General features: G+C 44.3%; 1 protein-coding gene across 1 annotated transcript; it reads right to left on the bottom strand.

Moving 5' to 3' along the window:
• Nucleotides 1–19,167: 19,167 nt before the first annotated feature.
• Nucleotides 19,168–25,353, bottom strand: IL22RA2 (interleukin 22 receptor subunit alpha 2). Its single transcript, XM_035899876.1, is given in 5 exon segments — nucleotides 19,168–19,470; nucleotides 19,903–20,072; nucleotides 21,395–21,573; nucleotides 22,372–22,522; nucleotides 25,308–25,353. Coding segments are annotated over 5 exon segments (702 nt in total). The 3' UTR covers nucleotides 19,168–19,314.
• Between the last annotated feature and the right edge of the window lie 2,070 nt (nucleotides 25,354–27,423).

Genomic DNA, 27,423 nt, shown 5'->3' with positions numbered 1-27,423 from the left:
TATGGTCCTTGGCTGGAACAGGGTTACCACGAGGAGAGTTTCCTGCATTGCTGCGGCAAAAAAAAAACAGGGAGACTCTGAGGTGGCTCAGCATCATCTGGAGGATGTAAAAGTACGGGTAACAATGTGTTTTATGCTGGTTCCTGCAAAGTGTGATAGGAAGCCGGGTACCCTGATGGCTACCTCTCCTGCAATGTGGATTTTCTGAGATTAGTGCCTAAGTCTAGCCTGCATTTGCTGTGTCTGGAGGTAATAGGTTGGTAGGGCATTTCAAGTAACTGGATGAGTGCTAAATGGCCTAGAATTTTAATAAAATAATTCCTTAGATTTTTCTTTCATTATTATTTTTCTTTACCATCAAACTCCCCGAGTGCAATAAGGCTTTGCATCTAATATTCCAGTAATGCTTTGGATCCAATTTAAGGAGGTGATTTGCCATCTTTCATCTGGTGAAATCCCTCGTGAAGCCTGCAGCTGGATGTCTCAGGACAGTCACGCCCCCGACCATGTTTCTTAGGAACAGGACATGACACGCTACTTCTTGAAGACAGCCTCTAATTTGCAAAGGTATTAACAATGATCATAGGTATCTTACTGTGGACAAACAAGGGAATTAGAATCAATTGATAGATTAATTAATGGTCTGTATTCTACTGCCACTGCATGCAATAATTGTTACTATGATGCAAACAAACCCATGGAGGTGGAGTGTGATTTTAAGGCTCGCAGAAGAAGCAAGACAGTGAATGTGTGCATGTGGAGAAGTTTAACGCTGCAAGAGTTTAATGAGGCTACTGATTAGATATTAGGTATATGAATCACGGCCTTGTTTTTCAGAAGCTAGAGGATGAGTTTGCATTTATAGTAGTAAAAGGAATAAACTAGACAGATATTTTGCTTCCATTATAGTTGTTCAGAAAATGAGCAAATCTCGTAGCTTCTGAATAAAGTCTCTGTTGGTTTTATCTTCTCTGTTTATCTCAGGTATCAGACTGTTAACCCTTGAAATCAAGTTTTTACAAGTATTTTGTAGCTGTAGGAAATTGGAGGAAGAAACAAATAGCCTATGAAGAAGCCATAATGGTATAATTTTGAAAGCTTAACTGTAACTCAGACTATTAACTTCTGAAGGAAACAAGCATTATTGCTACTTGATTTCCATGCAATGGTAAAGAAATCGATATGACCACACAAATGCTTGATAGCCTGAATACTCGAGTCATTGTAAATTGTATTAAATCTGTTTTTTAAAATGTCAACAATTCACTCGCTGCAGGAAATGGCAACTTCTGCATTACATTTATCAACATCAATGTCATATAAAACACATTAGGGCATCTTAGCTTTAGAAAAATAAGTGCTAAATTTATATTTGCTACAAAAATCTAAAAGAATTTAAAGATAAATTTTATTTGTGTTTGCTTATTATACCACCTCTAATTTAAAAAATGAATAGAAGACTATCATCTGTATTGAGTGCCCTAGAGCAGTGTTATTTAGGGAAGTTGTACTCAAAAGGCATCAGCTTACATTTAAAATGAAATACTAAGCAAAGCGGAAATACACAGTCAAAGTTGAAGTTGCAACTCTGAGTAAGATTAGTCTCAAAATTGAAGTCCGATTAACCAATTGATGAGGACATGCAAGCCCTTTGCAGGCCTCAGTAGTGTCCTGCCAAATAGAGGGCAACATTCATCTTGCCAAAAAGCCAGAATTACCTAAATGTAGAGCATGGATTTGTGGCCTAAGCTGGCTTCTCTTCTTCGCTGTTACGGTGTGAAGAACTATCCTTTCATTTGTTTTTCATTTTTGCCTTTCCACATAGAGGATCCTTCAGTTTGTGACTAATAAGCCTCCTGCTTTTAAGAGCTTATGCGCCAATTTGAGAGTCATTCCTGATTTCTGCTGGACTTGCTGAAAGCCAGCGAATGTCGTTGAGTTCACATCTGCCTAACCATACGCATTTGACTTTATAACAAAAGTGGTTTTTTCCTGTTACCCACTCTGCCACCATAGACTATTTCTAAGCTTCTGCAGCTGTTTGGTGCTCAGTTCACGTGGAGTTCACTCACATGGCTCTTTCTCCGTGCAAAGTTTTGCAATAAACCAGTCCTCAGAGAGGTGTTGAAACTCCTGATGATCCCCCGTTATGCTGTTTTATCAATTACTTTCATCACATAAAATATTTATTCAGCTGAAAGTGGAAATGTAGTTAAAAATATTTTATAAGGACAGAGCACATCATTTTTTTTTTCTTTAGAAGGCTCATGCCATGATGTTTCCTCCACATGTACTTTTTTTCTGGGATGGAATCACTTTCTCAGCCAGAAGGAGTCTTAAAGGCCAGAGTCTCTTATCATCCTCAGATATATATGTCTTTGCAGGATGGCTGTCTAGTATGAAAGGCTTTTTCCTCTATCGATACTCCCACTTCTTTCCCTCTTTTTCTGATATGTCCAGATTAACTAAAAAAATGACCTAAGTAGCAACAACTGGATGCCACCGTTTTATCACAATAGCTACTGCATCTTTTTACTGCAATGTTGTAATGCTCTTGCGGGCTGCCAACGAACCCGTAATGGGAGCTTAAAGTCAAGGCGGACTGAGATACTGCATCCCTAGCAATGAGGTCCTCGGGGACTCACTTCGGAATTAAACTAAAGTAATTTTCAATATGGAATCGTTTTATTGTGTGGGTGCATCTGCACATAAACTTTACATTGGGTTCTGAACAGCATATAAAGGCTTGGAGGAGATAAATTAGACTAAGTATAGCACTCATCATTAATCAGGGTACTAAACAAGCATGAGCGCTAGAGAATGAACGCAGCTGCCCCTTCATTTATCTTGCTGTCAGAAGGTAACTCTCCTACAGAGAGAAGCTCAGAAGTGGTGGCTTAGGGTCTTTTGTGTCTCTCAGCTTGCAGAGAATATATGTGCTTATATATAACAAATACATATCTATGTTACATGCATCTATGTTTGTATATACAGACAAATATACCACATATAAGCACATTTTTGTACTGGTGTGTGTATAGAGATGTATGTGCTCTCAATAGTCCTAAACTGTAGTTTTGAGTTGAAAAGTGGGAGACATGCCTGTTTATTTCAAAGCAAAAACGTTTACGACTTATTTCTCTTCACTCTGAGTATTCTGACTCAGAAATCTTGGCTACAATCTCACTGTAGGGTTATTTTCTGGGATAAATTTCATCAGTTACCCCCACATGAAGATGTGATATAGGTGTAGTTGATACAGTAAATGGGAAAGTCTTAGGTTCTATTTCAGAGTGAATATGTGATGCTGGAAGGTAATAAAATGTATTTTCCTGTTTGCTTTGGGGAAAAAAGTTACTGAAAGTCTCCAAGTGTTATTTTTATTGTAACTTCTCCATGTCAAAGGATGTTTTGAAGACAAGCTAACCAATGGCTAGTCAGAGACTAAGTCTGTAGGGCAACAGACTCCAGTGGCTGGTTTTCCTTAGTCTGACCTTTTGCATGAAAGCAATAAATCAGCTAGCCTTCCATGTCCATCGTATTGTCCCGAGCTCTTGGGAAAAGGATGACTGAATAGGAAGAATTAGTGCTGCTGCATAGGATTTAGCATAATGGATAGATCATTAACCTTTTCAGTCTGGTATCCTGGCTTCTGCAGTGGCCTACCATGGCTGCTTCAAGTCAGCAAAAGCCTCCATACATAGCAGGGATGGTTTGTGCAGGGAAGGGGAAAGATCTCCTGGACCGCAGTCATGAGAACGGGTTGTCCATGAGGGTGGGTGGCGCTGCAGCCGCAGTGGGGCAAGAGGATAAAGTACATGGCTCTCCGGAACACAGCCAGGGACATGACACGTGTGCGCCCTCAGTGCAGCGGCTTACTCCGCACCGCATGACCGGAGCTATGCACTCACTATGACCAGGGTTATGCTATCCCATGGTGGCATCTAGACCTATATCTAAGGTATCTGAGATACCTATAGCAATGTGCCTGTGGGAATACGGAGTTCTGTATGGGCTGCAGTATTCAGATGGTTAGCTTTTTTGGGCATTTTCATGACTACCTTGCTAACAGCATCCAAAATCACTAATTTGAAGTCGGTGTAAGAGTGGACACCTAAACTCTTGACTGCAGTCTTCAGTTTATTTGAACAAGGATACATGCTTCGGGTGTGCAATTTGCTGTAGCTCAGCAGAGAACTTGCAGGGGAAAAATACATCACCACCTAAGAGGGCAGAGGTATTAATATGCAGCACTCTGATAGCTGTTAATATTAGATACTCAAGTTACCATGCCCTTGAGTATCCAGGAGATGTAGAAGAACAGGTAGATATGACACATGTTATAGGGAGACCTGAAGTCTCTTTTGCGGTGGCCAGTGGAGGCCAGGCAGGATACCCTCAGCACCTAAAATTTACTTGCTGCCCCTACTTAGGTAACTACACCCTGCCCCAGATGTATATTTTCAGCAGAGTCCTATTAAAATTGGAATGAAATGTTGGAATTAAATGAAACTTCTCATCTCCTGTGGGATGTTTGGTCTGAAAGAAGCTGCTCAGCAGCACAACTTCAACAGCATTTGATTTGAATTTACCTCATAGGATGTGTTTCAACACTTGAAAACATATGTCAGAGGACTCAGCTTGACAGGGCTTCCCGCAAGAGAAAACAGCTAGACATAGACAAAACTAGATGGGTGACACATAATCGGATCAACCCCCAAAATACCCATCCGCTAAGCATGATTTTAATTTCTGGTAATTTTGATGAGCCCACACTGAAAGCATGTGTCCATAATGTAGTTCATCTCTATAAAATCCTAGACTTTATGGTCCAGGAGCTTTAATTCATGTCTTAGCGACACTGATCATTACAATGCTTTGTGTGTCGTCTTGCCATCTGCCTACAGAGGGAAATTACAGTCCCGTTGCATTATTCTCTTGGGACCATGTTAAATGTAAGAAAATACCTGAAGAGTCTTCTGTTTGGTTGATGCTGTGATGTTTTCTCAAATAACAGTGAAGGTAGCGAGCGTGTCAGTTTGAGCTGGCTTACACCTCACATTCACAATCTCACGGAAATCTCATCGTGGTGTTTTGGACTTCCTCCTTTCTCACTGCATGCTACTGACAAGCAGCAATAGCACAAGAGGCCGGAGAGACAGGCTGGCTTTAAAGGAACTGAGAAGAGACATAAACTTGGTTCCAGCTGCGGTGACACCTCCTTCCAGCAAATCACATGGCAAAATGAGGAATTTACAGAAGGACCAACCAAAGCTGGGGACTGACTGGGCTGCCAAGACTGCCTGCTTCCGAGGTGATCAAGTATCCAGGCAGCTACTTGGTTGCCTGGATTGCGTGCTTGTTCACAAAACTCTGTAAGAAACCTCTGCACGTACATCAAACAGAGGTTTCTCGTTTGAAAATTGGCTTACTCATGTCTAACCCTGCCCTCCTGGTGTTTTATTATTATTGCCTTTATATGGTCCCCTGAGCTTTGTTATCATCACACAGCAGGTATACCTTGCCCGTCGCCTGACAAATCTCACCTCAAGAAACCTCCAGTGCTAGGTACTATTTCTGCACTGTGCTCAAGTCATGTCCTTGCTGGTCTGGTTTCGCTGCTGTGGAAAAGTTTTTATCAGTTTTACTAATAGCGTAAAACCAAATCATTTAAGTGAGCGTCATAAGCATCCCAGTTCCCACCAGTGATCTTCTGTCACTGGCACGTGTACTCGTAGCGTGAGAGGTTCCATCCTTGGGAAATCAGATTTTCAGCTTCTGCATCTGCTTTGTGGACTGTTAATGTCAGTGTAGTGGAGGGGAGTGGAGGACCTAAGTTCATCACTTAAATAAAACTGAAAAAAAAGTCAGAGTATAGACTTAGTGACATGGGGAAACTTGACAGGTTTAAAATTCACAGGTTACCCACTGAAACCTCCTTGCGTGGACAAGGTGTGAGTGCCCAGAAACCAGAGGCCTCTCACATTGTCACTGCCCGAGGTCTGCAGTCTCCCCCTTCTGAGGAGATGCAGAAGTTCAAGAGGAAAGCGAGGCTTTCTGCCTTTTCGGGCTTTGGAAAGATCGTGGATACTGGCTCTAGTGGCCAGATTTGAAATGCTCATAGAGTTTTCAAAGCAGGTTCTCATTTTCAGTCGTTCAGGTGATAAACACTTACATGTACCCATATTGCAAACTGCACGATGCTCTTACGTGGGCTGCTTTAGAGCAGCGGGGGTGGATTGTTTCCTCTGGGTACACCTAACCTCCTCCGGCCTGCTTCCTGCAGAGGCTTGCTCGTCAGCGCGTGGCTTGGGTAAGCCTTTATCTAAAAAAAATCTTCTGCACTTTTGCCAGGGCTCCATGGGATAGGGAGACAAATAGGATTCATGCATTGCAACATTCAGCATTGCAGCATTTGGCATTGCAATATTTAATTTCTAGGCGTCGTGCCTAGCGCAGTGCACAATCCCAGGTGAAATGCCCGACTTTCTGGGGACAAGTCTCCCTGCTGTTACTGTCTCTTTCTTATTGCCATACTCCCATGCTGGAATTTTTCTGTGTCTTGCCTCTCTTGTCATAATCTGGCCTGTTGGTACTCCCTGACTGCTGCCTTCTTGCCCTGCCCTTGCCTTCCTGGCATGCCGAAGAGCCTGGATGGAGCCTGAAGCTGCCCCTGCAGCAAGCTGTTGAAAGGGAAAGGTGGCAGTGCTGGGCCTTCGTCTCACCCCTGCTGTCTGCAGGACCAGGAGCCTGCGGATGCTGCAGGGATGCTGCTGCCTTTAGCACAGCCTGAGAGGAGCTGCTGCGCTGCTGCTGACCTCTGCACGGCTACTTGGGAGGTAAAGATGGGTGTCACCAAAATCAGGCTATGGGTGCTGTGGTGTGTGCCAGGTGGGCTGCCCCCGTCCCTGCTGACGCAGTGGTTCGGTGCGCTCCTCCAGGGTGTGGGCAGCGACACATACAGAGTAGGAGGGTGAAATTGGGCTGTGCTAACCAGGGAGCCATGTGTTGGCCAGGGTGGCTTTCTCCAGTCTCTGCAGTAACATAAAATACCAAAATAATTGCTAGTGCAAGGGAGCACAGTACTATGTGAGCGCCAGAAGCACTGGGCTGTGAAATAGCTTTTTTCAACTTCTTTGTCTCTGGCCAAGGAAGTTGTAAGTATAGTAAAGAAATACTGATTTAGACCCTCTCACCTCAGGTGTGCTTTGAGTGTTTTACAGGTAATGCTTTTTATTTTTCTTGTGAGTAAGCTTCAAGCCATTTGGTATTTGTATCTGTATTTATTCCGACAAGTGACATTTATGTCAGGACAGGAAGGAGGATGCACGAGGCAGTGGTAGGGATGGGAAACAACTTCGTCAGGTGCCAGCAGCCATAGAAAAATTATTCCTTTTACTATAGGTAATAATGCCACACATGGTTCGCTTCCAGAAAACGGTTCCTCGGTAGACACAACAGGCATTGCCTGCTCATTTCTGTAGACTGCAGGTTTCTTACAGAAGTAGTCACAGCTCTTCTGTAGCCGTGCTCTCCTCTGTGCCTGAGGAGCCAAGTACTGGGTGAGGTAACAGTGAATAACAAAACTAAATTCACCTCACCATAAAGTTCAGCAGAGTCAAAACTGCTGCTGCCTCATGCAGTTCCCTTCGTACATACTAGAGCCATTAATAGGAATCTGGTTTTAATTACAACAGAGGTTAAAAAGTCAGGACATGGCAGTGGTTAAAACATCTCAAGCTGTAGATTGAGGGCCCACAAGGCCTGAGAAGTGAATGACTGGGCATTTTGTGTTGAAGCAGAGAACATACCTTTTTGTTCAGTGAAAATGTCATGCTGCTTTTTTGTTTTCTTCCAAGTGGCAAAAAAAAAGGGGCGCATCTGTAGTCATTCTAGGATGGACTCAGAGAAGAGAACGTCACTGCTGCTGCTGAGCCAGCCGGTATGTAACTTCCCATGGTTTTGAAACGCAGCATGCCAGAGTGGATATTTCCCCTTAAAATGACTTGGCACGTATGATTCAGGCTGACCTTTAGCCACTGAGCCCATTGACTGTGATACAAACTCCATCATTATCTTTATTACAAAGGAAGACTTATGTTCAAATCTGGCATTCGTTTATTACTTTGCTAATTATTTTTCAGTGATAGGCAGTGTCACAGCAGTCTAGAATTTGAGGTCCTCAGAGCAGAGCAAACAAGGTCCAGTTCACTGCACTGCCCATAATCTTTCTGTGTAATCATAGCAAACCACTTAGTTCAAAGGTGATTGGGTGCCTGCGTATCTTTACAAACACCTCTGAATATCTTTATAGACCAGATTAGAGCCCTTCCCTGTTTCACATGGATACCGCAAAGATAAATACATTGAAGGTTTTAAGGCACTCTGAAACGACGGGTATTTAGACGACTAACTCCCACTGAAGTCAATAGTCTCTGAATACTGTGTTCTTCATGGGAACGTGTTTCCTCTTACCTAGGAAATATGAGCTCCGCTAGCTAACTTGCTGCTTAAATGACTGTGGTCTTCATGGTCATACAAAGACGCTCCATATTTCAAACTTTTCTCATAGCCCAGAAAGAAAGTGCACCAAGTAACTCTTCAGCAGTCTTCCAGCTTGTGCAGCTGCTGGCGTGGTGGAACTGTGGTTGGTCAACCTTGGTTCACATCACCCTTTACCCCCCTACCACAACTGTTCTCTCGTTAGGATGAGCTGTAGTTCCCTCACACTAAGTCTGATTCTTGTGGATTCTTCCATGGATTGAAAGGTTTTCTAAGTCCATGCTAGAGGAAAAGTTAGCACCAGAAGTCAGTAGAGGGAGCTGACAATGGTTTATTATGAATGGCCTTCGGTATTTGCTGGGAAGACAAGGGAGGGGTTCCACCCAGTGACCAAATTACACCGGGAAAAGAGAGGTACGCAGTGACCATGCTCGCAATATCTTTTCTGGCTGTCTTTTTCTGAAATGGTTGAAATGGTTAAAACTGTGATTCTGAGCTCTGCAGGCTGGAGAGGTCCTGCCCGACTGCCCGTCACCATGGCTGAGGGGACTTTCAGTCCAGATGGCTTATTCATTTCCACAGTTCTGGGAATGATTTTGTCTGCGTGCTCTTTTTCCTCTGAAAATGTCGTGTCTCCGGGCACAGCTTGTGCCTGAACTTTTTTCCCAAAGCATCAGCGATACGGGAAAGATTATTCAACTGAATCATTCAGGGACAATTTTTTGGAAAACAAAGAGCTTTCTGGCTGTCCGAAAGCTCAGAGGTTAGAGGCCTCCAAACGCACAGCTGCAGCTGAGTGGGGTGTAGGGTTTTCAGCTCTGGGTTCAAAGGCAGGGAGGCAATATCTTCTCTGCCTCTCCATAACTAGGCAAGACTTTTCACTATGCTAAGATGTAGAAACAACTCAGTTGTTCCGGATACCATGACAGGAAGGATCCAGTGATGAGGTCTTGCTTATATATTTTCTCAGGTTCCTTGTCCCTGCCCTCATTCTATCACTGAGGACCCCGGACTTCTCTGTATCCCTCAACCATAGGGAGGAGAGTAGCAGACTAGCTTATGGTCACAGAAGCGATGAAAGGCATTGCATTACTACTGTTTTGCCACAATAAGTCAGTATAATCCCATATATGATTCAGCCACACCGTTCTCTTTATAGTTCCCTGGTTTATTTAGAAAACGTTGCCTTGGGATTTGGGATTTTGCTGTTGTTCTTTTCAGCTTTGGTTTTTTCCATATGTGGAGAAATAGCTGTGTGCACTGAGTAGAAATGTACCTTTCCAGGGAAAATAAAATCAGACCTGTTTCAGGAACAAACAGCCTACTTGAATTTGTTTCATTCTCTTTTTTTTTTTTTTTTTATGCTTTTCTTTAAACAAATAAAGGGAGTTCATTAAAGCCTCAGTTTTTAAACACACTTTTCCAGGCACAGCTCATGCCAAGCTAGATAAACTTAGCTAATACAAATAAATTATACCTATGACTGCAGTATGATTTTTTTTTTCCCTTCTATTTTTGAAATTGGGATTCTCTCTACCAAGCAATTCTGATTTTCCTATGGCAGTGGAACATTCACATCTGGTGTTTTGATGCAGACCATGCTGTCTTTAAGCAAGTGAATGCAGATGGCCTGTGTCATCGCATGAAGTTAGCCATCGGATTGTGAAAGCTGGTTCAGATTTTGGCACAACCTATAGCAAGTGAAGAATCTGTCCCTACTCGTGCTCCACAGTCTCTCTGCAATAGCTGCGCTACCACCTCAGACTTACGGTCATCTGCACCCATTCTGTCCAGTACCACTGGCTAGTACCTGCGCAGTCCTTACCTAGAAACTGTTCTTGCTGCGTGAGTAAATCGCTTGTGAGGGTTAAGCATGCAGCCCCCTGACAGCCAACGCAAGATGGCCAAGAGGGAAAAGTAAACTTCTCACTCTTTTCTCCTAGTAGCCATTAAGAAACTGTAAATAGCTCTGGGGAATTTGGTGTTCTCCATATCCCTAGGAGGTCCTAGGACTGGCTGACCTTCTCTCAGTGAGCTTATCCATGTTGTTCTCCAGCTACCTGAAATGCTTTAAGGCTGGTAGGGACATAATCTGCAGGAGGTCTTGATAAGTGCCTCAACCCCTGTTTCTACTTAAGAAATATTACTATTGATATAATATATCCATTAATACAAGCAGCTAGTTTCTGTGTTCTGTTGTGCCTGCTTGCAGGTTGCCAGCTGGATAGCGTGGCTGTAATGTCTTCCTTCTTCTGTAAATATTAAACAGATGATTTTAATCTTGGCTCTTTATGGAGGTACACCCCGTTCTGCACTATTCACCAGCTAAAATCAAACACAGAGTGGGGAGTTAATACTCAGTTTGCTACACATATACCTCAATAAGGCGTCTGGACCCCCGTGATTATACAGCAAAAGTTTCTTGGGCGTTGTTTCTTGTTGTTTTCTTCTTTTCCAGCCAGCGCAGCAAGGAAATGAGGTGTTGTGAGGTGGAATTTGTGAAACTTGCACAAAGTGAGCAGGAGCAGAGCCCCTGCAGCAGGGAAGAGGCCTGACCCAAGGTGGAGGACATTCTTTGGTTTCATGTCAATGTAGTGCTGACGTGTCAGTCTCTGTTAGTGAAATCACAGGGGTGTCGTTAACAAGATGCAGAGGGTGACCAGAGCAACCTCAGTTTCTGACATGAGCAGCCCCTCTTGGGACTGACGGCTGTGCAGAGCAACGTCCTCTTTCTTACCCCCTGCCTCAGATCATGGGTGTATGCTGCATCCCAGGAACGGTTATTGAATTATTCTGCTTTCAGGGGAATAACACCTCACTGGAAGCATTCCCAAAGGTTACTCACTGGAGTATGAGCTCTGTCTGGATGTGTTCAATAAAGATTGATTAGAGCTGTCAAGGAAAATTTCCATTCCTGTCCTACTCTGGGAAATTTAGACATGGCATTGAAAATCTTACAGCCCAGAAAATGAAGGACAAGGGGGTTTGCCCATAGGGAAAAGAAACTTGTTTTGTTTTTTCACTTGAAAAACATAATGTTATGAAAGATATAAGTGGTTTTTTCTTTCAGTAAAGTTCCAGTTTTTCATTAGAACCATTTGTCCAGAAGTGATTTCATTGATCCTATCCACATGCAGCGCGGGGGCTTATGGAAAATCAACAGAAGCTTCTCTGCTATTCCATTTGCCCTCCCCTGTCTGACTCATTTTTTCACCTTATCTCATAACATGACTGGCTATCGTTGGACCTTGACAGGTCATGTTTCTGGCCACAGTTGGATTCACCAAAGCATGGCTCTTTCCTTGATCATGTTGATGGCCTGGCTCTAAAATGTTACTTTTTCTACTTCATTCTGAAGTAGCAGGATGTTTATTGTTGTAAGGGTCAGTCATGGGAAAATGAACAATGTAATGCTCCTTTAGATGGCTGCTGGTGATACGAGTTGGTGCTTTCAGCTGTCTTTAATTTACAGCGGGTATAAAAATGAGGGAAAAAAAAATCTTTCCCAGACTAAGCCATTTTGGCCAGCTTTACTCCAGTGCATCATAGGTACTGTGTTTGCACACACTAAAGGAGAGCACAGCTGCAGTAGCTCTTGCTTGTTAGTGGCTCTGCTTCTTTGCTGAGGCGGTAACACAGCTTGCAGACCAAGGAGGCGCATGCCTGGGACAGATACAGTAATAGATCTCCCTGCATCTCCCTGATGGACTTCCTAGTCTTGGGGATGTCCTGCTCAGCCCTTCCAATTGCTTCTGCTTGATCCCAGCCTCTTCTGTTTCAAAACTTGAGGACTCAAAGTACATTACACTTTCTGTCATTGTGTCTCCTGTTATTTCTAGGAATCTATCTTTTTGTGGCAAACACCATTAAGGATCAAACTGGCAAGAGCTAGTGGCCTTCTGCACTCAGGGGTGGTATTATGATACATCCTGTTGTGCGGCTGAAAGGATTTAATTTATTTAATCCTTTTCTGTACTTTTGGCATCATTTTTCATGGTATTTGTGTGAGTGGAACAGTATTTCAGCACACGAGAGAATCATCTTCAAGAAGGTATTCAGAATGAACCTGCCATGAGGCAGTACCAAACTGGGATCTCATTCAATTTCTGCAGTTTCTTCACATTCAGTGAAGACATTTTCAGTGTCACTCTTCCTACTCTGTTTTCCACAAGATCATTCAGATGTAAAAGTAATCATTCAAATGCAAAGGGAAGGCCCTTGGCATTAGAAAGGCTAATGAACCCAAGGCACCCTGCAACTCCAATGTACACATCAAAATTTTCTCATCTGTCTTTCATCCCCATAACCTGGTTTTCTCTTCAGATTTATTAATGTAACCCTACAAATCATCTACACGTGACTTCAGGGTCCAGCTTATACCTGGTAACTATCCCATTAGTATGGTACAGTAGCATTTCAGTAACTGGGGTAGGCCTTCAGTCACCCAAGCATAGACATCCAGTGCACGTCTGTGTGATGTCCTCTCCTGACTTCAGCTGCCAGCCAGGGGAGGTGAGGGTCTCTTGCAGAGCCCTTGCTGTATCTGCCAATTATGTGCAAATGTTCTGGAAACTTAGAGGTATCTTAAAAGTTGGGGTGCCTCTGTTGAGGTGATTGAGTCCCACTGTGTGTCTATGCTTGTTTCTTGAGCAGTTGCAATGGCTAAGCTGTTGCAGTGATCAGTGCTGCTTCTTCCACTGATAAATTTCTCTCTCCAGCTTTTGTGATCCTCTTGGTAAGGGCTGTTTGCCCTCTAAGATTGCTGCTGAAATAGCTGAATTGGTCTCTCTGAGCAGAATACATAAACATTGTGTCCTTCTATCTTCTCCTTGGCTATGGACACACACGAAATAGTTTTGCTCCATAGAAATATAGCACTCTTTTTCCACGGCAGAAACTGCTTAGTGTCTGTGCCAGCAGCTATACTGTGTTGCTCGCCAAATCACTTTGCCCCTATTTTGTAAGCCTGTTGAAATACACATTTCTGCTCTGAAGCTGCAGGCTCTTTGCTTCCCAGCCCTTCTCTGTGCGTACTTTGTCTTCTTTCCTTGTATTAGTTAGTCTGCTGCTCTGCAGACTCCTTCTAATTCTTCAGAGCTTAAATCAGCCTTTTCCAGCAGTTTCTTCCTCAGGCTTGCCTCTCTGATGCTCATTCCACTCAGGGCACGAAAAGTGACTTCACAGACCCTCCGAAAGTGTTTAAGTTTGATTTACTGAAGACAACCCTATTGTTTTTCTTTTTGCTGATATCTTTTAGGAGCTTTATTCTTCCCAGTATAAGAATTTATAGCAGGAATTTAGCCGCAAAATAAATGTTTAGCCCAGTCCTATAACAATCATGTGCTTGTCAGCTATTAAACAAAGCCAGTGTCCTGTAACAAGCAATGTTAAACAGTACTCATCTGTCGGTACAAAATGAAAACCAAGAGCTTATGGCTGTTTCTTGGGAATTGGTATGATTGTATGACTTCAGAATGACATTGCCTGAAATAAATTAATTTAATGACAATTTTCCAATTGCTCTTTTGTAGGTGGAGCAATTAGCACAATGGCTCTTCATTGTCATCCTGTTCCTGTGTTTAAACTCAAGGACATCTCTGAAGAGCCTAAGTCCTCAGAGCGTGATACCATTGGGCTGCATTTTGTCAGTACTGAGGGTGTTCAGGGAACTCAGCATCAGGTCCCCACTACCTTAGGGAAGAACACAATATTTAAAAATTTCAGGTTGTTAGTGGGTCTTCCGTATTTACCTCAGACGATGCAGCCTTTTGAGGAATTCTGTTTTTGAACTTTCCTTGTAAGCACCAGGGCTTGAGGTGCCCATTTTTCCCCATCTCAAGCCAAGATTCTGGCAGTGATGACTGCTTGAGCTAGGCCTTCAGCAGACTCAGCAATAAAACAGCCAGTGATTTCATCATTTGGGCAATTAAATTTTCAAGTTTCTTTTTTTCCTTGGAAGCACTTTACAGAAGATTCTGAAAGCAAGTTGCAAAGGAGACTGTAACTTTCCTGATGATGAACACTGGTGTCATTTCTTTCCCTCCGCTTCTCTGCAGAGGTACCCTTGCTTTGTGTCCTGCACCCTTTGTGGCAAACTAACTCTCAGGAGCTTGGGATTTGTTTCCACCTTTCCTTTTTCTTATCAGACAGATTTTACAGATTAGTATCATTGATCTTTGTAGCAGATGTTGAAAACCATAGAAAATCCACAGAAAACCCCACCTATTTACGATTAATTCCCTGCAGTTTGGAATACTTGATAATGTCTGACAGATCTGCGGCAAAAGCCCATGTTATTTCACAACGGCACCCCACCCCTGGGCCACGAGAGTGGTTCTTAGCTGAGATCAAGTCGTGCAAGTAAAAAAAAAAAATCAAGTCCACATCTGATTAGAGCAGATATATGGGAGGTATGAACAGGACTGGCCAGATGCTAGACCATATGATAAACACCGAGGATCATGGCATCATATAAAACTGGGCATTTATACGGTACAGCTGGCTATGCATAATCTTCTCCTAATTTATAAGGCTGGAGCATCTGGTCCATTGCTGTTGCTCTATCAGCTTTTCCGGAGCCCTGTTCTTGAATTTCTGGTAGCTGAATACTGCTCTTCTGAGTGCCAGTGGAATGGGAAGTTGAAGCCATTTACAGTGGGAGATAAGCTCTTACTCCATCCAACAAATAAGATAACACTCATGGTCATGAAAGAAAGAAAGGTAGGCCCCTGCAGGATGGGCTCCACTTATCTAAAAGCCATAATTCCTATTTCTTGTTGGTGGGACCCTCAGCCGCCACACAAGGACTTGGCCAGATGAGGCCATTGCGCCAGGCCGGGCCCGTGACTGCAGACATCCCCCCATGACAGAGCAGGCGAGGGCTTACAGAATAGGTTGCACAAGTCCCGCTTTTGTTACGCTGCTTGGCCTTCCCCACCCTATGTCGTAGCCCTAGAAGCCAGCATTTCTTTCTCTCTTCCCTGAAACAGAAGCTGGCACTTGGCACTTTGTTAGAAAAGGCCTGCTCTGTAAGTGGCTAAAAAACCCCGAGAAGGGTGTTTGCAGCTGGGTCTTGCAAACTTAAGGCCAGAAGGGGTCGAGCCAAGGCTGTAAAGGTGTTCTGCACCCAGTGGTGTGCACGTGCAGCAGTCACTGCAGAGCGGCGCGCCAGCCTGGGCAGCTCTGGAGAGGTGTACCCGCAGCAGATGGGCTCCTGGCATCCCCAAGGAGGCAGGGGAAGGAGGGCCAGAGCTCACTTTTCCAGGTGTTTCCAAACTGACTTGCCTGCAGGAAAGCCCCAGCTGTAGTTTAGAGTGCTCTTCATTCCGCCCCCATGGAGAGGTAAACAGCAGTGCAGAACACAGGCTAAGGCACAATGAAGTTGGCTTTTAAACACTGCAGCAGTACCAAGGCTGTCCAGGAGCTGTGGGTGCAGATCACCCCGCCGGTACATGCTACAGCCAAGTACCTCTCCCTGCAGGAGCCCCATCCTGTGAGCCCAGCGGAGCCTGTCTTTGGAACATGACACCACTGCTGACCATGGAGAAAAAATACAGCCCCAGTCATTTTACCAAACCCTTCCCCAGTAAAATTACATGTCAGAGCAGAGCTGAAAGGAAATTTGAATTTCAAATGGAAAGAGAAAACTGGCTTTTGCAGAACATCATGGGGTTGGCAGTAATAAATCCCGGTACCGTCAGAGTGGAAGTGGGTCATTCCTGCAACTCTTGCGTGCTTTCTGTAAGCCTGCCTTGCTGCTGAGGAAGTGAAATCTGGTTAGCAAATGTAACAGCGCGAGACTTCTCCAGACCGTTGGTTGTTTTTCCCAGGGTACGTGCTGCATGGTTTTTTATAATTTCATCAAATAGAAAAACTTCCAGGTTTCCAATGTCTCCATTGGAAATCAGCATGGCAGCTGATAGATTTCTGGCCAGGTCTGAACGCTTCAGGTACTCGTATGGCTCTGTTTCTTTTTTTTTTTTTTTTTTTAACGTTTCCTTCAAGATTTCAGAGCCCTCAGCAGTTTTGTTCTCTGCATCTGACATAGGTACAATATCTGGCATCATCAGTCTGTTCCCTGACCAGGCTTACCTTAATAAAGCTTTAACTCTGTGTAACAACGGCAACATGAGCGGCTCTAAGGAAAGAAGTGAATTTGAGAAGGAACTCGAATTACTACAGATACTGTTTCCAGGCTGTGGTAACCCACAAGTGGATGAAGTCACCACTGCTGAAATATAGGACAGGCTATTTCTTAATAGTTTGCCTGGATGGTTTTATTGTGCTTCTGCCCAGCCCAAGAGGGGCGGCTGGATCCGAGACTTGTCATGGTGCTAGGTAGTACACAGAGACTGAATAAGCCTTGCTTCCCCCAAAAAATTTACCTAAATGAAGAAACTGTGGGATATGGGTGGGGCAAAACAATTGGAAGAAATGGGAAAGGAGTAAAAAGGGAAGGGTGGTGAAAGAAACCTGATTTTATGGACTAGATATGTGGACACAGTTGGATGCCTGCAAATGCACTCAGTCAAATATATCTTGTGTTAGAATCAGATGGTGGGGATATTTAATATGTAATGCCCTCTTTCGTTTGGGTAAAGGCAAGAGCAACCAGCATTCGCTCACTTAAGCACAGCCTCCTCCCAAACACCTACGGCCAGTGTCCCCATGTCATTCTCGGCGGTGCTGCCTCCAGATGAGGTCTTAGCGACAGACCATGAAAAATGCTTTGGATGTGGCTTAAGTGAACTCAGAGTTTGTTACTTAAACTGAACCAATCCACCTTTGAATATGTGAATTATGGGAAAAGTGGAGAGTGGTTATGTAGCAGGGAGCTCCGTTTTTCTCAGGCTTTGCTTTGCCCTCTTGTGTCTGGCCCAGTCTTGCCTCCTCTCATTTAATTTGCAATAACAGAATGCAGTTAAGTATTAAGCTTCTCATTACTTACAGACCTTGGAGATCAGGAAAAAGCCACTTCACCTTTCCATTCTGGCGTGGCTTAGTGGATATCTACCCAGACCTTGCCCAAGAAATCTTTTCCCTTGTGAGATGAAGACTAGTAGGAGTAAAATCATTAGAAATCAAAGGTGACGGTCAGCAATTATTCATCACTTACTGTGAAATGGTTGAAATAGAGGTCTCTTCCCTTCAACTGCCTGTCATTTACTGAAAGCAAGGATCATTTCTGTTTCAGTTAAATGAGCTCCTGATTTCACTATCAGAAATGTTATGTTGAGGGCACTATGAAGACATTGTGAGCATGGGGTATACTCCTGCACTGTACAGTTTTATTTTAAAGAAAGGACACGGTTTTCATCTTCTGTTGCAACTTTTGTTCTAGAAGAAATAAAATACCTGGAACTTCTATTTTATACATTGTATTTTAATCCCAAGGCTTAAAACCGAAAAACCCTAGAAACAATCTTAAGGATATTTTCACAAATGCTTTTTGTGTAGTTTCTTTTTTTGTATTACAAGACTGTTTCCTTTGTAAATGCAAATATATACCATTGTAAATTGTAATACAGGACATGCAAAGAATCCTTGGCCTTTACATAGCATAAAATGATTGTGATGAATCAAATCATTTAATTCAACAAAAGTTGATTTAAAAAGTATCCAAGTATGTATTCTAGACATAGACCACAGGTGTTGTTTTACAGCTGAATCTGTGATGGGAGGCATCTTCCACCATTATTGCTGTAACTGGGAAGAGAAAGAGAGTTGCTGCTGGAGTGTGCATTTAAGCTGATGGTATTCAGCTTAGCTGAAAATGCATCACATGCCACTCGCCTGCATCCCTTCTGTACCTCTGCAGGTTGTTCAGAAGTCCAGCTCTAACCTGAGCTTCCAGCCTTTTACAGTACTGGTAATGCAAGCAAAAATGTAGGAAAATCACCTAGAAACTGGCTCCCTCCTTAGCTTAACCCCACTGACTGAGTCTCGAGAGAGACCGACGTTATGCATCCTATTATGAAGCAGAAGAAAATCTTTTATAGTTAGGGTACTGAACCGAGAACAGAAGCACAGGTTCAAACTTTGATGCTTTTCCAGTTTTCCTCTGTTACCCCTAGAAAGAGCCCAAATCTGAAGTTGCTAAGGCCAATGACACTGAAGTCAACTTTGGCTTAGGTCTTTAAACGTTCTGTGCCTTGGCACCTGCAAGGCAGGTTTGATAGTAAATCTCTCTGCTGGGCATACGACATGTGAAGAAAGTCTAGTGGTTGAGGTAAGTAAACAAACAGATTTTTCAGACCAGCTAATTGAGTTAACTCTTGCATTTTGGCCCGTGGAAACTCATGAAACTTGATAAGTGATTTATTTTTAAATGCATTACACCTGAAGAATGGCCATGAAAAGCAGACAGGCTCATTTGAATTAAACACATCAGATAAATTCCTGAACAGAATTGCAAAGCTTGCAGCAGAATTACATGTTAATACAGTTGGAGGTCACCCATTTTCCTAGTTAATTATTATTTGACATCAATAAAACCTGATGAAAGCAATACTATGGTAACTGTTTAAAGAAAGGGAAGAGGGAGGTGTTCCTGAGGACCGTGCCAACATGCAAATAATGATCCATGGAATTCCTCTAACCTCCTTGGCCCTATCATTCTTACCTGGCGTGAAACTAGCTGAGATGATGCAAAGAACTCTGGCTAATGTTGTCTTACGGGATGGCAGTTTTTATGCCGCGCCTTTTTTTCTCCTGTTGGAGAGCATCTGCCTTTGGTGAGGGGATAGCTCTTGACTTCCAGAGCCATCTCCAGTTCCAGCTGGTGGCTTACCTGCTGCAGAACTTCCCACCCTGTCACTGCAGCACGGTGCACTGCCTGCTGCTGTAGGCGCTGCTGCGGTCCAGCGCTGGCACGTACGCTTTAGCCACGATGCAGTAGCTGACTCCGGGCCTCAAATCTTCTATCTTAATAACCTTGTCTTTTCCTTCATACACCAGGACTCTGTGTTGCTTCAGAAGAAGGGGAAAAAAACCAGCCAGTCAAGCACATTACCCTGGCACGTGTGTCTGGGAGTAAAGTTTGATAAGAACAGAGGATGCAGAGCAGCACGTGGGCTTGCACAAAGTCAATAGCAGTAATAATTTATTTATGATTTTTGAAGAAAATTCTTTCCCCCTCCCCCCCCAATTCCCTTCCTGTCCCAGTTTTTTAATCTAGGTCTTAGAGTACGAAATACTAAATTGATATGAAACAATAAAGGGAGGAATTACAACGTAATTCAATCAAATTTGATTCCTGAAAAATGAGCCTACTTTGTTTTCAAATACTTGCACAGCCATCAATGCTCTCACAATCCCAGAAGACTACTTCAGCGTGAGTGGTGTGCCCATACTTTCCCGGCTTTTCAGTGGTAAAGGGTTCATATTTGAATATGCACTTACCTCACTTAGCAAGTTGTTAATTATGAAGACTTGATACAGCAGATCATAATAATTTGTCATTGGTATCTTGCTGCCTCTCTTCCTTTTATAAGGAGAATGTGGAGCCTGGAGCTTTAGTATTATGGATTTGTCGCTATGAACCACAGTTACCGTCGGAGGTCCTATCATAGCTAAGGAAAAAAAAACCCCAAGCTATGAACACAATTACAGTTTATTAATAGTGTTTCACAGAACTCAACTGGAACCCATTCAACAATTTAACGTTCTTGTTGCCAATAATATATTATGCTGTATTTACTGTTAAAGTGCCACGTTGTAAATCCTTGCTTCTTGCTGGTTATTGCTTGGGACATTTTGGGGGTGCATTGCCTGTGCTGGTAACTCCATCTTTGAGCCAAACTTTTTGAAATCTCTCAGACCTGCGTGTTTCTGACTGCAGGCTGGTCAAGCAAAATGCTTTGGATTCTTTGCCTTGATTCCCCCCGCCCCAGCCCATATTTATCTGTGTGCTTGGACTGCATAAACCAGCTATTTGAACCATTTCAGTTATGCCAAGGATGCAGCTTCAGCCATTACATTGACATGTAATTCAAATTACATTACATTACATTCACATTTTTTGCTATCTGCTTAGTTAAACACAGCTAAGGGCTCAAGCTAGTGCCTGCATACTTGTGCGTGCAGCCCCAGCGATGTGGGGAGGCAGGACAGCAGCTGCCCCACGCGTCTCTCCGGGAGAGGGAGGCGGCAGAGGGGGCAAGATGGGCTGTTGCTGCTGCAAGGTATTGCTTTATGTCAAAGCTTGGGGCTTCATCTGTGCGGGAGGCTCAAGGCAGTTTGCACTTCAGAGCTGTGAAGTGAACTCATTGACGTTCACAATTCAATTTTGCATTGACCAGGGAGGGAAAGCCAGTTAATTCATGGGGAACTTACCGGTAGGTACACTGGTACTGTTCGGTGTTTTGACAGTCCTCCAACTTCTAACATACTACGGCATTATAATGACTGTACTAACAAAAAGCTTTGCGTATGTTCTTTCTAAATACACTGCGGTCAGGAAAACACCTAAGTGCGAGAAGAATGGTGGCCACACAGCTCTCTGCTCTCTTCTCCCTTTCCCTGACAAGCAGAGAACGTTTCCTTCTTTCCCACCTTGTGTCCAGCCTTTCCAGCAGCTCCAAAAAGAGCTGAAAATAATTTGTGTAGTTCCATGCCTTGAGGAAGAGGTTGAGTTTAAAGGAAGCCAGGCACTTCCAATCCCCTAATTATTGATAAGTGGCTACTTATCCATAATCGGTTGGCTTTCAAGTGTGGGGAAAATTATTTTACCGCAACACTTCACCTGAGAACTATTGACTCGCAACTTCTTTTGGTACAGCTTTGTAGCTAGAAAAGGATCATTCGTGTTTGCAAATTGTGAGCAGAAATGATGTATTCCATGCCACGGAAAATCCAATTCCTTTCTCAGAGAGACCCATATGTTTGCACTTACTTTCTCGCCAGGGAGTGAATCTGCAGCTGAGGCTCCAGTCGGAATAGACACCAGCTGACGCGGCTTTCACTCTGCCGTAGTAAGGCTCTTGGATGTCAGAGGTCTCATTCGTTAGGTCACAGACATGGTTTTGAATCCCCCAGCAGTCGTCTTTGTTTTGCCACGTGCTCTGCCCATACCTATGGAGAAGGAGAAGGACGGGTGTCAGCTTTAGCTATCGCCGGCTGGGTCCGTGCAGATTTCTAACTGTCTGCTTTAACTCAGCGCTACTGCCAAGCATTCTGCTGTGGAAATTAAATCCCTTCAATTTGAGGACAGGGAAGATTGATTTCATGGGTGTTTGGGAGGTACAGCAGAGACATGGGACACCAGCCCTGTAGGAAGCCACCGCATACTTGCCCCTCGGGAGAGGTGGGCGAGCTTTGGCTTAGCCAGTATGTTCCATGATGGGCAGAATGCCAGTTTCCACCAGCTAATTTCTCAAAAGTGACAGTGATTTCAGGTGCTCACCAGGCGTGCCAGGGATGGGAGCATACCTCCTCTGAGCATCCAGCCTCTAGCGCTGCCTCAACTTTGCCATGCGAGGCACCCTACAGCACTGTCATGAGCAAGGTGGGCTACCAAAATACCTTAAATGTCCTATTGCAGAAGTACCTGACCTAGCTAGACCTGCTTCAGGCAAGCAGTTGGACCCGGTGACCTCCATGCAAACTACATTTTCCTGCAACTCTGTGGTGCAATGAGGGTGCAGAGCATATTTCTGGAGGTGCTTGTTCCCTGCCTGCCTCGGGCTGTTCAGCTGCGCCTTACGGACTCTCGGTAAGTGCAGCAACAACCGAGAGCTGGCAGCCAAGCAGGACGTGGCTGTTCCCCAGGTATGGGGAGAATATCCCGTGTCACCTGAGAAATCCCTTTGGTGTGCCAAGCAGGGCTGGTCCCCCCGCCCAGTGGGAGGCCGGAGTTCCCCTGGTACTTACACTTTATACTGCACAAAGTAGATCGTGTCTCTTGCCTCTCTGGCTCTCCCAGGCTGCCAATGCAAAATGCTGTTGAAGTTTAACGAACGAAACTCTACCTTCTGCGGCTTAATCGAATCTTGCAGGTCTCGGTTTTCCAAAACTAAAATCGCTGCAAATTGTAAGGAACGATAACGTAACATGTTTGTCACAGACATGCTCTTCTGTACTGAAATCGGGGGGTGTTGCTACAACTCGTGGTTTCATGACTAGCAGACTGCAGGGAAATGAAATGTCCTGGATCTCATGTTCAAAACTTTCCAAGTCACAATGAACAGAAAAAACACATTTTGTATTATGAAAGGGACAATTTTATGTGGTTTGGTTTGGGTTGGTTTTTTTTTTTCATTTTTCCTTGGTGAGTTTACTGCTGTGAAAGATGCCTGATGGACGTCCCAGCAAAGAAACCCTTTGGATCAATTCACAGAGCCTGCAGTAAGCAGCCCCATCAGTAAAGTTAAGTGCTCTTTCCTCCACAGTTTAGCTTTAACCTGCAGGGGTTACAGCTGGTTTAACTGCTGCCACAGCCATGTTTATCAGCTCTTGCCTAATAAAAAATCACCTGAGATTCACTGCTTTTCCAGTCTGCACTAGTGGGAAAAGCTGCCTGACAATTTTCAAGATAATCTCTTTTCAAACTGCAACGGTTACTGATGACAGGCTCAGTTATCCACCTCTCTGAATCATGCAAATCCTAACATTTTTCAGGGTTTCGTGACCTGGAGGACTGCAGCTTTATCCCTGGCATATCACAGAATCAGGTAAGACTCACACTAGTTGAACTGAAACTGGTAATACAGCCATGAGTAAATTTAATGGGCAACGTGCTTGTTTTATCTGCATTTCAGAATCTTGCAAGACAAAATAACAGACTAATTTGGAAGTGACTGGACTTACGAACACCCCACCCCCCCAAAAAAAAAGATCCAGGGATTTCTCGACTCATCCATGGTTGTCTCCTCTTGAAGCAGGTGCATCAGTAAGCAGAGGGAAGAAAGCGTGATCCCCCTCATGCTTAGGAGAGCAGGTCCATGACCGAAGAGCATCTCTCTTCCTCTTGGGCATGTCTTATGAGGAAGTAGTTGTTAAACACTCCAGAGTTCCCCTTATTTTCAGCAGTTTCCAAAATCCCCGGTTGGGCTTTGGTTTAATTTAGCTGCAAAAACATGGGAGTTGCTCTCAATTAAACATAGGCAATTGTTCTTACTTGGCAGCTGTGGTCACTCTGAAGTTTGGAACTAATTACGAAGCAAACCAGCATGAAAAAGGTCCTCTTTTTTTAGGCACTAATTCCCAAATGATGTCTGGCAGCATTACTTTTTCCCATAAATTTGTCACACAAGCGTGCTTGATTTCTTGCCACGCAGAGTTTTTTATTCATTCATTCATTCATTCATTCATTTATTTATTTTTCAGCCCACTAGTCACTCACAGCTGAAGAACACAGGAAATTTTGCTGCAAACATGTAGAAGACCTACCCATAGGATGTCATCCGATTTGGTGGCCTGTCTTCAGGTTGAATGCAAGCGGAGAGAGTTTTGCAGGTGTGTTTGCGGCAGGACGTCATCAAGGAATCTGTCATCGGAGGAGCGAGGGGCCGTGGGATCGCTGCCAGCCGTGCTGTCGGGCAGCGTGTCCACACCACGCTGGCTGCTGGAGAGATGCCGGGAGGCGGGGCAGCCGCAGGACTGCCAGCCACCTGGCAGGGAACGGGGAGGCAAGCCCAGCCCATCGGGCCAAAGTGCCACTCTGCGTTGGACTTTCAGACTGCCAGGAATCATATGCCCCAAGGGGTGCAGGTGTGCCGTGAGGCTGCCTGCACAAATACCGGCGCTTGTCGCTGCTGTCCTCCCAGTCCTGCCTTTCCAATATGCGCATCCCTGTGAGCCTGACCCCCGGGCTGGGCATGCCAGGGCTCCTGGGCGAAAGTGAGAAAGTGATTTCGCTTTGTGTTTGTAAATGCTTTAATGCCACGTGCATGCCTGCCCCGTGGGAGCCCAGGTTTGTGCTCCCGGGGTGTATGGAAAGCTCAGCTGAGTCAGTCGCTGGCGGCGAGCATGGTGCCGGTAGAGGCAGCCAGGAGTCTGCTGGCCCTCCTGCCCAACCTCGCCCCTTGCTCTTCCCTCCACAGAAGCTCCCCGCTGCTGACATCCACGTGTACTTCACCGTGCACACACCAACACATCTGGGCAAAGGTCAGGATGCACTCTCCTTTTGCAAGCTCACATTGACAAGCGAGAAAAGAAAACACAGATTTTGTATGACGTAGCACAGCACCACATAACGACCCCCACTAAAGAAATTATGGATGTGAAGACTGTCTGCAGAAACAGAAATTTGCATGACAGTCATCTTTACTTTGGGAAAAGGTAGAAGCAAAGCACCTGTCAGGTCAAAAAAAGTGCAAGGTCTGGTTCAAATGAAGGTATTTTTTTATTTAAAGGCAACCAGCAAACTGGACAACATCTAATCAAGAAGCTGGCCCCGGTCAGATTCATGGGCACAGGGCTCAGCTTAGCTGATCACCTATACTTCGTTATCCCAGCACCAAAACTGCAGCAGATATATTAAAATGCTAGATGTGTACCTTTGAATAATTAACTAGTAAACCCAGTTAAGGGAATTGCAGAATTGAGAAGAAATGCAGAACCCCCTCCCCTCAAAATGGAGCTGGAAAGCAGAAAGGCCACCCTGCCATCACCGGCTGGGAATTTTTTATCAATTTCTCACAACACATTTTCAAAATCCAATGACCTTTAAGTAGTTCCCCACACCAAACGTAATTAGTATTTCTTCATGTTATATGAGCTCAAGTGCAGGAATAGGGAACTTTTATAAACCAATTACCAGAGTGAAATGTCATCAAAGTTTAGTCACAGGTTGTGTATTTGCTTACTTGAATTGTATCAACACACCTTCCCGTACCCTGCGTAACAGCCCATTGCCAGGAGCTGAAGCGTGGAGCTTTGCCAAAATCACTTTTGATGGCGGTTCCTCCTACAAACGCAGAGCTGAGGCCCAGCCTGCCTGGCGCCAGCAGGTTGCGCTCAGAAGAGGCTGCTCTGCTGTATGGTGGAACAGGGAAAAAAATGCCAATCCCATGGAAAAGCTCGGAGTTCCCTGCGCGCTGCACTCTGATAGCACTTTATCTGCGATTGGACTTGGTGGACTGAAGTAATGGGTAACTCTTCACATAATTTCTGTGATTATTGAAGCAGCCGCTGGTAATCCCCAGGTCCTACTCATCAGCTTCAGTCATGCTGCTTCAGTGCTTTGTGTGATAAAAACAACTACAGTCGAGAAAGTACCAGTTTGTACACATATGCAGACATGTACATATGCACTCGTCTTGAGTTTCACAGAATACATGTAGAGTACACTTAAAAATTTAAACAATTGGGGAATGCTGTAGGATGACGTGCACTGCAATGCTATTTAAAATATGAATGAGAACTTTTAAAACCCAATATTGTTTAAGAATACTCTGAACAGGACTTTATGAAGAAACAGAAAATGAAAATGTATTACTTTCCTCAGCAGAATCCACGTGTCCTGCTGGTAGTCATGCTGCTGGCTCATCTGAGCTTACACTGAATCATCTTTTTGATCCAAACCTCTGTGAAACAGCAGTACTGATATTTCTGTGAACTGACATGGAACTGTGGGCATGAGAACTTTTTCCATTCCTGGAATAAAAACCTATCAGAATGCTGGGTAAACAGATTTCTTTCTCTGGAGGGTTGAATATTGCTACACAGAGGTAAAAGTCAGGTACGTTCTTGCTGGAAGCTGCCTCACTCATCCAATTTGATAGCACCACCTCATTCGTTTGTTTTTTTTTTTTTTTCTTTTTCCCTTGAATGAATTGCTTCCCATCCAGAAGAGGAGAAAATTTAACCCTGGAACTGTTTCTGCAGCACCACCTTTGGTTTTTCAGATGTGAGTCTTTGATATTTGCAGTGCATGTGAGGGTGGGTTTTGCTTAAACACCTGGATGAGGGTATGGGAAGATGAAGGAATGGGAGAAACTCCTGAAAGCATACAGAGAATACTTCTGGTAACTGGCAGAGGCCAGACAAGTCTCTCCTGTGTGTGGCATTTCACACAAACTGACAATAAAATATGAGGGGTTCAGATTATTCTGGACCTAAAGACTATTCTCAGTTGGAGCTGTAGTTTTCAGTCTTTCACCCTTCTAAGCAGCCAGCATGGACTCACAGAAAAACCTGTCTTGGGAAGGGGCTCCGGAGGTCACCCAGTCCAGCCTAGTGCTCAGAGCAGGGCTAGTGGCAGTGTTACCCCATACTTAACCACTTCCAGTGTGAGTTTTCCCTTCATATATCTAAGTAGGATTCCCCCGGTGCAACTTATGACAGCTGCTTTTTGCGTTTTGATTGGAGGACTCGGAGAAAAGTCTGTCTTTTCTGCAGGTGTTTATATAGTTGGCAACTGCAGTTAGATCCCCTTCCCCAGCCATCGCCTCTCCCAGCTGCAGGGACCCAGCTCCCTCAGCCTCTTCGGCTGGGTCATGTGCAGGACAGCCCTTCACCAGGTCAGGTGGCCCTGGAAAAATGAATCACTGCACACAAAAAAAGAAAGAAAAAAATAAAAAGAAAATAAAAGAAAAACCCCACAGTCGGGTAGGAGGGACTTTTTGGATTTTTTTTCCCTGCCCTTCAGGGAAGAGGTGTTGCATCACACGGGTTCCTACAGAGCCGTTTCTGGGGAAGCGAGGCTGACTTTCGCTGCACAGTGCGTGCCTTCGCTGCTTCCTGCCCCACAGGTACCCGCTGTTCAGCTCTCGCTGTTACAGGGCTTGGGTCAACACTTTAAAGGTTATGATTAGAAACTCCCAACGCCGCAGCTGCACCTCCATAGCCAGACATTTGAACACATTCAAGATGAAGATCTGCTGAAGGCTTGCTGTGTAACAAATAGCGTATGTGCAAATAATGACTTATTTAATGATGTGTAAGGCACTGAGTTGCACTAGGAAGTTAGCAACCAGCACT

Source organism: Egretta garzetta, unplaced genomic scaffold (assembly GCF_000687185.1).
Source record: "Egretta garzetta isolate BGI_Z169 unplaced genomic scaffold, ASM68718v1 scaffold397, whole genome shotgun sequence".
Classification (NCBI taxonomy): Eukaryota; Metazoa; Chordata; class Aves; order Pelecaniformes; family Ardeidae; genus Egretta; species Egretta garzetta.
This window is presented reverse-complemented; position numbering and strand designations above follow the sequence as displayed.